General features: G+C 35.5%; 1 protein-coding gene across 1 annotated transcript in view; it reads left to right on the top strand.

Moving 5' to 3' along the window:
* LOC141402657 (adenylate cyclase type 6) overlaps positions 1–14,046 on the top strand; it is a 555,913-nt gene that overhangs the window by 246,398 nt on the left and 295,469 nt on the right. The window contains exon 9 of the mRNA XM_073984363.1: positions 1,343–1,463. Coding sequence (XP_073840464.1) covers positions 1,343–1,463 — 121 coding nt within the window. The remainder of the gene's footprint in view (positions 1–1,342; positions 1,464–14,046) is intronic.

Raw genomic sequence — 14,046 nt, 5'->3', positions numbered from 1 at the left:
CATGGGCAATTATTTGCCACTGTTCTGATATATCATCTGAACGAGGATAGCTTTCATTACGTGGCAGGAAAATTAAGACAGAAATTGTGCTCTAGAAAAAGCCCATACAAATACAAAAGTATGTACCAAATTAATTAAGTTAGCACTTTATTAAGGCCGGATTCTTTGTTTTGCTGTACCAACCTCGACTAATGATCGTGTTTATTATGCACAGACTTCGCCTAATAAGGGTGATTAAGTTTAGTTTATTTTCAAGAACACAATTGTAATGAAATATTTAAAATATTACATTTTTTAAAAACGGTTAACCGGCACAAATAACCGGGTTTTCGGTTCAGCAAAAAAATTAGTTTTTGGCGAAAAACGGTTTCGGTTTTGTAACTCAGAACCGGATAACCGATTTCGGTTTTGGACACCCTATGGGCCTCCCAATTTAAAATATTTTGAGGCCTCCAGCTAAATTTTCTGACTGAATTAGCTGTAATTTAACATTTGAGATCTGCAATGACCAAAAAACTTCCCCACTAAAAATCGCCAATATATGCCCATATTTTGGAATAGCCCCCACATAACGCTACCCTCGATTTTCGGTATTTTTAGGATTTTAACTACAATTTTTACCTGAACTAGCTGTAATTTGACACTTGAGGTTTTCAGTTATTACGAAACTTCTCCACCAAAAACTGTGAACATAGGTTCATTTTATGGTATAGCCCCTATAGAATGCAATCTCGCAATTTTCGTTATTTTGACGATTTTAGATATAGGTTTTAACCGAACTAGCTATAATTTGATATTTGAAGTTCACAGGGGTTCCGAAATTCCTCCACAAAAAATCGTCCACGTAGGTCCATGTTTTTGTATATCCTCTCTATAAAGGTACCAACAGATTGATACAATTTTTAGCTACAATCTTTGCACCTAACAGGAAACTAATATTTCCATTTTAGTTCAGAATAATTTATGGTGGATGGTATAAAAATTTTGGCCCGGCCGAACTTAATGTTTTTTACATGTTTTCCAGAAATTTCTTCATAAGCCGGTGCAGCTTCGCAGGTAATGACCATTTGCAAGGGTCTTTAATAGTGGTAGATTTTTGGTACCATGGGACCGAACCTTCAAATTTCTTCACATTCTCATATATTTCAATAAATCTCAACAGATACTTTTTCTCTAGTTATAAATTAAAATTTTACAAATATAATTTCCAATCACTGTATTCTACCTTTTGATAATTTTCACAGAAAATTTCTTCTCCCTCTATTGCTTCTAAGCAATTTCCTTTATCTTTATTGAACTTTTCCTATTACCGTAATATTTACATAATATCTTTCATTTGCAGTCCTGCTGTGTATCCTGTCAAAACCTGCAATGAATGAAATATTTTTGGTACTGGTGTCTTATGTAATCGTTGGAACATTTGTGGCAATACAAATCGCTGTCGGCTATTCCACACTCCCAAAGTAAGTAAACGACAAAGGAAACCACAGACAACTCCCTAAGGATATGGTTGGTTTTCTTTTCATTCGCAAAGTAATTGTTTTAATCAGGTAATAGCACAGGATAGGGTTTAATACATAGACGTAAAACGAAATCCAATTTGAGATTAATTAAATCCATGCTGCAGTTGAAGTTCATTTCGAGTAAATTATATTAAATAAAAAATGTTATTTGCCATTTCTAAGAATAAATAAATTATTTATGATACATCTAAAGAGGGTCAGATTGGTATTCGTCCAACTGTAACCGAGCATCAAGCAGTGGACATAACATCTTCTCCTGCATAGATAAGCATTTCAATCTTCACAACAGATAAATTCATGAATTTAGTATTTGACACGTTCATTGTTTGACTGAATTATTTTTTTAGTTACTTGGTTAGGTGACTCGGGCAGATCGTTTGTTTCATAATTAGAATTTAAAATGGACTTAACCTAAACAAGGCTGGTGCGCATAGCCATTCGACGACAGAGACGTAATCGGTGTAATTCACATGTACTCAGTGTCGATGAAGGTGCATAGCTGGAAGAGTTCACACATTATAAAAAGAAAACGTAATTACAGAAAAATCGGGTACATTATGATAGAGGACCACAAAATAGAAGACACTTTTAATTGCGTTTTTATATACCCTCCACCATAGTATGTTTTTTTCCGTTTGTAACGCATTGAAATAATCATTTGCGACCCTATAAAGTATATATTTTCTTGATCAGGGTAAAATTTTGAGTCGATCTATGCATGTCCGTCCGTCTGTGGTAATCACTCTAGCATCCACAAAAATGGAAATAGGACGCTGACAATTTGGGAAGATGCGTCTTTTGTTTGCAGGCAGGTAAAGTTCGATGATGGGTTATATCGGTCCACGTTTTTGTATAGCCACCATATAACGGTACCACCCCATTTTAGTATTTTGACGTTTTTAGTCACATTTTCAAACCAAATTAGATTTAATTTAACATTTAGGCTTTCTAAAGATCAACAATCTTATATATATTTCAAAAATTATGGACATATGTCCATGTTTTGGTATAGCCCCCGGTTCCTCCCGATTTTCGATATTCTGAGGATTTTAGCTACAATTTTTAACCGAACTAGCTGTAATCTGACATTTGAGGTTCTCAGTGGTCACGAAACTTCTCCAATAAAAATCGTCAAGATAGGTTCATGTTTTGGTATAGCCCCCATATAACGGTACCTCCCGTTTTCGGTATTCTGAGGATTTTAGCTACAATTTTTAACCGAACTAGCTGTAATCTGACATTTGAGGTTCTCATTAGCCACAAAGCTTCTCTACTAAATATCGTCAACATAGGTCATATTTTGGTATTTTGAGAATTTTATCTAAAATTTTTTACCGTACTACCTGTAACTTGACATTTGAAATTCACAGTGGCCACGAAACTTCTCCACAAAAAATCGTCAACATAGGTCTATGTGCTGGTAAACCTCCCACATAACGGTACCTCCCGATTTTCGGTATTTTGAAGATTTTAGCTACAATTTTCAACCGAACTAGCTGCAATTTGACATTTAAGCTTCTCATTAGCCACAAAACTTCTCTACTAAAAATCGTCAACGTAGATCCATGTGTTGGTATAGCCCCCATATAACGGTACCTCCCGTTTTTTGGTATTATGAGGATTTTAGCTGCAATTTTAACCGAACTAGCTGTAATCTGACATTTGAGGTTCTCAGTGGTCACAAAACTTCTCCAATAAAAATTGTCAATATAGCTTCATATTTTAGTATAGCCCCCTCATATAACGGTACCTCCCGATTTTCGGTTTTCTGAGGATTTCAGCTAAAATTTTTTAACCGAGCTAGCTGTAATTTGTCTTTTAAGATTCTCATTAGCCACAAAACCGATTTTCGGTATTTTGAGAATTTTATCTACAATTTTTTACCGTACTACCTGTAACTTGACATTTGAAATTAACAGTGGCCACGAAACTTCTCCACAAAAAGTCGTCAATATAGCTTCAAGTTTTGGTACAGGTCCCATATAACGGTACCTCCAGATTTTCGGTATTCTGAGGATTTTAGCTGCAAATTTTTAACCGAACTAGCTGTAATTTGACATTTAAAGTTCTCATTAGCCACAAAACTTCTCTACTAAAAATCGTCAACATAGGTCCATGTTTTGGTTTCGCCCCCATATAACGGTACCTCTCGATTTTCGGTATTTTCAAATTGTATCTACAATTTCTAATTGTACTATCTGTAACTAGACATTTGAAATTCACAGTGGCCACGAAAATTCTCCACCAAAAATCGTCAATATAGATCAATGTTTTGGTATATCCACCATATAACGATACCTCCCGATTTGTGGTATTTTGAAGATTTTAGCTACAATTTTTAACCGAACTAGCTGTAGTTGACATTTGAGGTTCTCTGTGGTCTCGCAACTTCTCCACAAAAAATCGTCAACATAGGTCCATGTGTTGGTATGCCTCCCATATAAGGGTACCTCCCGATATTCGGTATTTTGAAGGTTTTTCTACATTGCACTATGTCACTGGAAGCTGCTGGCGCTTTGAAATTTCGTCCCGATATTTATAATGAGCATACAAATATATCTGCAAAATTTGGAAGGAATCGGTTCAGATATAGATATAGATTTCATATATATGTTTCAAACGATTTTATATTTAAGCCGCACTAAGCTCACAATTTGCATCCGATCGCTTTAAAATTTGATATGGAAAATCCTGTTCAATTGTTCAATTGTTGTTCAATGTTGATCGGTTCAGGTATATATATCTACATATATAGAAAAAAAAATTATTCAGGTTTGCCATGATGTTCGAAATAAAAATCCTCTGAAAAAGGCTGAACCGATTCTGATAAAATTTTGACTGTAGATTCTTTAGGCCTTAGAATAGAACGTAAGCAGTTTTTATCCCGAAAAATGAGGATGCGGGGGACCTCCCTCCCCCACAACGGGTTTTAGCCAAACACGAAATCTCAGAGATTATTAGACTATTGTTATACAATACAATAGTAATTGTGAACTCAATCATTAATTGATGATTTGGAAGTAGAATACCGCCATCGCGTCCGATTTCTGAAAACTTTATAAATACTGGTTAAGATTTTTAAATTTAGTAGGTGATTGTAGACCCAGTTACTAAATTAAAAGATCTTGAACATAAAAGATTTCAATGCTTTGTATAACTCGATTAAGATAGCTATCAAATTTGGTGACTCCCAGCCCAATACTTAAAAATATCCAAATTTTTATTTGTCACACTATTTTTAAGTTTACGCGGCCATACGCGGATAAATTTTTCTACACATGCAATACTCACGACTACCTTCTACCACATATATATAGTTTCGCGGATACGTCGCGATATCGAAAGTTCTACTCCACAGAACATATAAACTGCAATTAAAAATTACACAAAAAAATCTCATCATCATGTCTACGCCAACAATTCTTTATCGCGTCTAACTTTTTTAATTCTTAATAACAATCTTACTAAGCATACCTTTCCACGTATATTCCATTTTAAAAAAGCGTTAATTATGTTAACGGTGTTTAATTGTCGAGCGAAACAAATTTGTTCTTCTTTCGATTGAATATTATAAAATTATACAATGTTAGATGTAATATCCGCGACAGCCCGTTATATGATCATGAATCGTTGTCAGGTTGAAATATTTTTCTTATTAAGTGGTCCAAAGTGTCAAGAATCTAATTCCGTTACTACGTTATTCAAATATATGACTTGAAAACTATACACATTTTTCTAAATATATAAGATTTATTATTTACAATAGGCTTGATGTTGTCGGAGACTCGAAATCACAACCAACGTTGTTAAAACTCTCGTCGTAATGATAATGTTATTGCAAAGGGTTGGTGAAAATGACATGCCAAAGCATTGGTGAAAATGACATGCCAAAGTATTGGTGAAAATGACATGTCAAAGCATTGGTGTAAATGACATGCTTTGGATCCAAAAATGAATAGCATCTTTTGGGGGCCACGCTCATACAAAATTCATCGATGAAGATGCTAAAAAGATGACATGCCAGATAGCTTGCACCCATGATTGAATGTTATCTTTGGTATCGAACATTTTGCTGGGTAATGTTATTGACAACAATGCGTGGAATATTTATGTATGTTATACAAAATAACTCTCAAGTGAGACATCAAAGCGATATTTTCGGTACCTTATTGAAAACCAAACCAAATTACAGTCCCTGGCATAATTATTTCGAAAAAATCTACATTTATTTTAAAAGGCATATAAATATTGTCAGCATTCATACAACGGGACATTAACAGCTTAAGGGTTTCTTTGACCTCGCAGCTAAATAATGCAATTAATGCATCAAAGAAATTCCAGCTTAATTTCTGATTAGGTAGACGGATGTTTAAATATGGAGGCAAAAGCAAAACGCCATAACTATTTTGACACGTCATAACTGTGTACTTTTGGTACTTAATCGTGCCTTTTAGTACAAAAATTAATTGCTTTAGCTAAAAATTATTAACATCTAAGTAAACATGTACTTGTCATTCATAACGAAATTTAAATATATTTTATTTATTTATTTTATTGCTTTTGTTATCGTTTGGCTATAGGCTTTTTATAAATAAAAATCGATGTTGTGATTTTTAATGATTTCTTTTATTTCCAATATTTCGATTGGAATCTCCAATCATCATCAGGGAACTACAAATGTATACATATATCAGCAAAGAGTTTTACAAAAAATACCAATTGCAAACTTACTTAAAGAGAGTTAACGTTGTGTAATTGTCAGCGAACTTACTTTAACTAATGTTTGTCAGATTTGTATTTGTTAACTATGTGTCTGTAAATATGAGCACAGTTGTCAGTATCAGTTTTGTAGTTAAGTCTTATTTTGGTAGGAGTGTTAATTATGTGTAGCATCTCAAGAGTGAATCGTTTTTGGTAGTTGTTCTCTTGAGTGAGAACTTTGACATCATTAAAATCAGGGGTATGCCCCGTCAATGTACAATGAGCAGCCAATGCCGTCTTTTGCTCTATAGGTTTATTCTGTGCATTATGGTCAGATTTATTTGCGTATATCCTTGTCTTTAATTTCGTTTTAGTAGTGCCAACATATACCTTCTGGCATATGTTGGACTTGTCACCCTTGCAATTTATCCGGTATACTAGGTTAGACTTTTCCTCGTCATTTACTTTATTTTTCAATTTGCTATACACATTGTTCAGTGTGTTGGTAGATTTAAATGCCAGCTCGTATTTGGTATGGTCATATATATTTGCATCTTTTAGCCTTTCTGAAAAACCCCGTATGTACGTCATAGGTTTATATATTTTCTCGCCGGTTTCTCGTGGTTTCTCTGTGTTTACATTGGTTGCGCGTCTTATAAGACAGTCAATAATAAATGATGGAAAATCGTTTTTATGTAGAGTTTCCCTAATTTTATGTAGATTTTGTCTATGAAATTCTGTATCGCTAATGTCTAATACTCTTTTTATGAACTTGGTTGCTGTGTTGACTATAGTTCTTCTCGGGTGTTTTGAGGTGTAGTTAATCAGTCTCCCTGACGCCGTAGGTTTCTGGTACCAGTCAAGTTTAAGTTGGGTTTCATTTCTAATAACTATTGCATCCAGATATGGTAGTTTGTTGTCTCGTTCCATCTCCATGGCAAATTGTATATGTGGGTTGAAAGAGTTAAGAATGTCCATATTTTCCATGATTTCATCTTTTTTCATTATCGTAAAAATATCATCGACGTACTTCTTCAATATCTTAGGTTTTGTGCGCATTTTCTTGAGTGATGAGTCCAGTAACAGTTCCATTATAATATCGGCTACAACGGGGGAGGCGGGAGAACCCATTGGCATGCCTTTATTTTGTTTGTAAAACTTATCGTCATAAATGAAATATCTTGTATCTTTAATACACAGTGTCAAAATATTCATAAATAGTTCCTTAGGAATCGTCGTATGTGTTTTTATTGTATCCCACTTATCTTCTATGGTGTTTAATGCTAGATTTACAGGGATGCTGGGAAAAAGCGATACCACGTCAAAAGAAATAAGGATTTCGTCAGGAAGTATTTGTATGCTATCGATTCTGGTCTTGAAGTCTTTCGCGTCCTTTACGTTGTAGGTCGAGTTCGCTGTCAAATGCTTTAATATATCTACCACATACCTACAGAGAGCATTAGCAGGGGAGTTGATTGTAGAACAAATTGGCCTTAGAGGGTTACCATCCTTGTGTATTTTAGGTAAGCCATAGAGTCTAGGTGCCGTAGACGTTTTATTCAAAAGTTTGTATTTTTCTGCATCGTTGATAATGTTTAGTTTATAAAGTTTTTCCACAATCAAATTGTTCTTATTTTGAAGAATGTTTGTTGGGTCCCTTTTTAGCCGTCTATAAGTGCATATATCTCCTACGATTGTTGCCATTTTTAATTGGTAGTCTTTTTTGTTCATAGCCACAGTTTTACCCCCCTTGTCGGCATTAACAATAACAAGTAAAAAAGCATTAAGTTCGGCCGGGCCGAACTTTTCATACTCTCCACCATAAAATATTCATTCCTGTCCCCAACTTTAAGTGAGTACGTTAAAATGTCAGATAATTTACATAAAATGCTTCATTCGGGAGGCCCTTTTTATGGTGCCTATATCTAACTGTTGACAATTTTTGGTGGGCTAGAAATTGGGAGGTACTGTTATATAGGGGTTATAATAAAACATGGGCCTATGTTGACAGTTTTTGATGGGAGCCTTTAATGTCAAATAACTCCTAAATAAAATTTAGCTAGAATCCTCAAAATATCGAAAATCGGTACATAACGTGGGAACTTCAAATGTCATTAACAGCTAGTTCGGAGGTATCTGGGCTATACGAAAATATGAACTTAAATGAACAATTTTTGTTGACTTTTAAATTTCAAATTACAGAAAGTTCGTCCAAAACAAGTAAGAACAGACTATAGTCGGACGGGGCCGACCATGTGATACCCTATACCACTATCCCTGTGCACTAGCTTTCCGGGCTAGCTGTTATAAGATGTGCATTAGAAATTTTACCAATTTTCACACAAAAGTTTTGATCAATTTAACCCGCTAAATATTATCCGATCATACCGTTGACTTGCACGCTACTTCTTCATCTCAAACCAAAACTACGTTTAAAATTTCGCGCCGATCGGACTATTATTGCGACCTACAGAGCGGCTACAAAATCGAGCAAAAATTTTGTTTTTGGTCCATTTCATCCCTTTAACATTTCACGATCATCGCCAAAAACTTATCAGTTCTATTCTGGTCCAAACCCGACCTCCATACTAAATTTCGTGACAATCGGTCCATAATTGCGGCCTCTAGCTTGATTACAATTTTTAATGGACGGACAGACGGACGGACGGACGGACGGACACACATCGCTAAATCGCTTTATCTCGTCGAGATATGAAGTTTGGTATACCACATGAGGGGTCTACGACGAATATTTCGCGGCGTTACATGAATTTTTGGGAAAACAAACTTATTATACCCTTTTCCACATTGTGGTATAGGGTATAAAAATAAAGCTAAGGTACCGATAATCGGGAGGTTTGTTTTGGGGCTATACAAAAACATGGACCTACGTTCGGTTAAACATTTTAAGTAAAATCCTCAAAGTACCGAAAATCGAGAAGTATCGTTATATTGGGGCTATGTTGAAAATTGTTGATGCAGATGTGTGGTGACCACTACAACCTTCAAATGTCAAATTACAGTTAGTTCTGTTAAAAATTGTAGCTAAAATTGCCAAATTACTGAAAATTGGGAGGTACCGTTACATGGGAGCTATATCCGAACATGGACCTATTTTGACAATTTTTGATGGAGAGGTGTTGTGACCACTAAGAACTTCAAATGTCAAATTACTGCTAGTTCGGTTTAATATTGTAGCTAAAATCATCAAATTACTGAAAATCGGGAGGTACCGTTATATGGGGGCTTTGTTGACAATTTTTGGTGGAGAGGTGTGGTGACCACTAAGAATTTCAAATGTCAAATGTTCAAATTACAGATAATTCGGTTAAAACTTGTTGGTAAAATTCTCAAAATACCTGAAATCGGGCGGTAACGTTATATGGGGGCTATTCGAAAACATGGACCTATGTCCACTAGTTATATAAGTTTATTGACATTTAAGAACCCTAAATGTCAATTGATAGCTAAATCGGTCTGAAAATTTAGGTAAAAACGTCAAAATACCGTAAATCGGGGGGGTACCGTTATATGGCGGCTATACCAAAAAGTGGACCTATGTCCACAAGTTATGTCACATAAGTTTATTGACATTTAAGAACTTCAAATGTCAAATTATAGCTTCATCGGTCTGGAAATGTAGCTAAAAACGTCAAAATACCGTAAATCGGGGGGTACCGTTATATGGGGGCTATACCAAAACGTGGACCTATGTCCACAACTTTTGTTATATAAGTTTATTGATACTTAAGAACCCTAAATGTCAAGTTTTATCTAAATCGGTCCGAAAATGTAGCTAAAACCGTCAAAATACCGTAAATCGGGGGTACCGTTATATGGGGGCTATACCAAAACGTGGACCTATGTCCACAAGTTTTGTTAAATAAGTTTAATGACACTTAAGAACCCTAAATGTCAAAATATAGCTAAGTCGGTCTGAAAATGTAGCTAAAACCGTCAACATACCGTAAATCGGGGGGTACCGTTATATGGGGGCTATACCAAAACGTGGACCTATATCCACAACTTTTGTTACATAAGTTTATTGACATTTAAGAACCCTAAATGCCAAATTATAGCTACATCGGTCTGAAAATGTAGCTAAAAACGTCAAAATACCGCAAATCGGGGGGTACCGTTATATGGGGGCTATACCAAAACGTGGACCTATATCCACAACTTTTGTTATATAAGTTTATTAACACTTGAAAACCCTAAATGACAAATTATAGCTACATCGGTCTGATAATGTAGCTAAAAACGTCAAAATACCGTATATCGGGGGGTACCGTTATATGGGGGCTATACCAAAACGTGGACCTATGTCCACAACTTTTGTTGTATATGTTTATTGATACTTAAGAACCCTAAATGTCAAATTATAGCTAAATCGGTCTAAAAATTTAGCTAAAAACGTCAAAATACCGCAAATCGGGGGTACCGTTATATGGGGGCTATACCAAAACGTGGACCTATGTCCACAAGTTTTGTTATATAAGTTTATTGACACTTAAGAACCCTAAATGTCAAATTATAGCCAAATCGGTCTGAAAATGTAGCTAAAAACGTTAAAATACCGTAAATCGGGGGGTACCGTTATATGGGAGCTATACCAAAACGTGGACCGATATAGCCCATCATCGAACTTGACCTGCCTGCAAACAAAAGACGCATTTTCCCAAAATTTCAGCGTTCTATCTCCATTTTTGTGGATGCTAGAGTGATTACCAAAAAACAAACTTAATATACCCTCCATACTATGGTGGAGGGTATAATAATTATGTCAGTATTTTGTTTTAAGAAGGTTCTGCATCGACCCACTGTATTAAGTATTTGTTTGTCTCTCGCGGGCAGTGTTGTTGTTGTTTTCTTCTTCATGTGTTCGTCTATGAGTGTTACTAATTTTGTTCTCGCGATCTCTTGTTTTTCTTTATCGTCGATTGTTTGTATGCAGTCCTCTCCTTCTGCAATAATGTCAAATAATGGAAACGTTTTTGTTGTTGTTGACGTTGCATATTTGGGGCCAAGCGAGAGCAACCACTCAATGTCACTTGGAATCTCTACTTCAGTTTTATTCACAAACCATCCGTTTTGGTTATCCATTCTAATTTCTGCACTTTGTTGTTGCAAAGACTTGAGTTTTTATACCCTCCACCATAGTATGGAGGGTATATTAAGTTTGTTTTTCCGTTTGTAACGCATTGAAATACTCATTTGCGACCCTATAAAGTATATATATTCTTGATCAGAGTAAAATTCTAAGTCGATCTGAGCACGTCCGTCCGTCCGTCCGTCCGTCTGTGGTAATCACTCTAGCATCCACAAAAATGGAGATAGGACGCTGAAATTTTGGGAAAATGCGTCTTTTGTTTGCAGGCAGGTCAAGTTCGATGATGGGCTATATCGGTCCACGTTTTGGTATAGCCCCCATATAACGGTACCCCCCGATTTGCGGTATTTTGACGTTTTTAGCTACATTTTTAGACCGATTTAGCTATAATTTGACATTTAGGGTTCTTAAGTGTTAATAAATCTATATATTAGAAGTTGTGGACATAGGTCCACGTTTTGGTATAGCCCCCATATAACGGTACCCCCCGATGTGCGGTATTTTGACGTTTTTTGCTACATTTTCAGACCGATGTAGCTATAATTTGACAGTTAGGGTTCTTAAATGTCAATAAACTTATATAACAAAAGTTGTGGACATAGGTCCACGTTTTGGTATAGCCCCCATATAACGGTACCCCCCGATTTACGGTATTTTGACGGTTTTAGCTACATTTTCATACCGATTTGCCTACAATTTAACATTTAGGGTTCTTAAGTGTTAATAAACATATATAACAAAACTTGTGGACATAGGTTCACGTTTTGGTATAGCCCCCATATAACGGTACCCCCCGATTTGCGGTATTTTGACGTTTTTATCTACATTTTTAGACCGATTTAGCTATAATTTGACATTTAGGGTTCTTAGGTATCAATAAACATAAATAACAAAAGTTGTGGACATAGGTCCACGTTTTGGTATAGCCCCTATATAACGGTACCCCCCGATTTGCGGTATTTTGACGTTTTTATCTACATTTTTAGACCGATTTAGCTATAATTTGACATTTAGGGTTCTTAGGTATCAATAAGCATAAATAACAAAAGTTGTGGACATAGGTCCACGTTTTGGTATAGCCCCTATATAACGGTACCCCCCGATTTGCGGTATTTTGACGTTTTTAGATACATTTTTAGACCGATTTAGCTATAATTTGACATTTAGGGTTCTTAGGTATCAATAAACATAAATAACAAAAGTTGTGGACATAGGTCCACGTTTTGGTATATCCCCCATATAATGGTACCCCCCGATTTACGGTATTTTGAAGTTTTTAGCTACATTTTCAGACCGATGTAGCTATAATTTGACATTTAGGAATCCTAAATGTCAATAAACTTATATAACGAAAGTTGTGGACATAGGTCCACGTTTTGGTTTAGCCCCCATATAACGGTACCCCCGATTTACGGTATTTTGACTGTTTTAGCTACATTTTTAGACCGATTTAGCTATAATTTGACATTTAGGGTTCTTAAGTATCAATAAACTTATATAACAAAAGTTGTGGATATAGGTCCACGTTTTGGTATAGCCCCCATATAACGGTACCCCCGATTTACGGTATTTTGACGTTTTTAGCTACATTTTCAGACCGATATAGCTATAATTTGACATTTAGGGTTCTTAAGTTTAACTAAACTTATATAACAAAAGTTGGGGACCTAGGTCCACGTTTTGGTATAGCCCCCATATAACAGTACCCCCGATTTACGGCATTTTGACGTTTTTATCTACATTTTCAGACTGAATTAACTATCAATTGACATTTAGGGTTCTTAAATGTCAATAAACTTATATAACTAGTGGACATAGGTCCATGTTTTGGAATAGCCCCCATATAACCTTACCGCCCGATTTCAGGTATTTTGAGAATTTTACCAGCAAGTTTTAACCGAATTATCTGTAATTTGAACATTTGAAATTCTTAGTTGTCACCACACCTCTCCACCAAAAATTGCCAAGAAAGGCCCCATATAACAGTACCTCCCGATTTTCAGTAATTTGATGATTTTAGCTACAATGTTAAACCGAACTAGCAGTTATTTGACATTTGAAGTTCTTAGTGGTCACAACACCTCTCTATCAAAAATTTTCAACATAGGTCCATGTTCGGATATAGCTCCCATGTAACGGTACCTCCCAATTTTCAGTAATTTGGCAATTTTAGCTACAATTTTTAACAGAACTAACTGAAATTTGACATTTGAAGGTTGTAGTGGTCACCACACATCTGCATCAACAATTTTCAACATAGCCCCAATATAACGATACTTCCCGATTTTCGGTACTTTGAGGATTTTACTTAAAATGTTTAACGGAACGTAGGTCCATGTTTTTGTATAGCCCCAAAACAAACCTCCCGATTTTCCGTACCTTAGCTTTATTTTTTGGACGAACTTTCTGTAATTTGAAATTTAAAAGTCAACAAAAATTCTGCAACAAAAATTGTTCATTTAAGTTCATATTTTCTTATAGCCCAGATACCTCCGAACTAGCTGTTAATGACATTTGAAGTTCCCACGTTATGTACCGATTTTCGATATTTTGAGGATTCTAGCTAAATTTTTTAACCGAATTAGGAGTTATTTGACATTAAAGGCTCTTATCAAAAACTGTCAACATAGGCCCATGTTTTATTATAACCCCTATATAACAGTACCTCCCAATTTCTAGCCCACCAAAAATTGTCAACAGTTAGATATAGGC

The sequence above is a fragment of the Musca autumnalis genome, unplaced genomic scaffold, assembly GCF_047663935.1.
Source record: "Musca autumnalis isolate F117 unplaced genomic scaffold, ASM4766393v1 scaffold_4, whole genome shotgun sequence".
In the NCBI taxonomy this organism is placed as follows: domain Eukaryota; kingdom Metazoa; phylum Arthropoda; class Insecta; order Diptera; family Muscidae; genus Musca; species Musca autumnalis.
The sequence above is the reverse complement of the archived record's forward strand: the minus strand, read 5'-3'. Positions and strand labels throughout refer to the sequence as shown.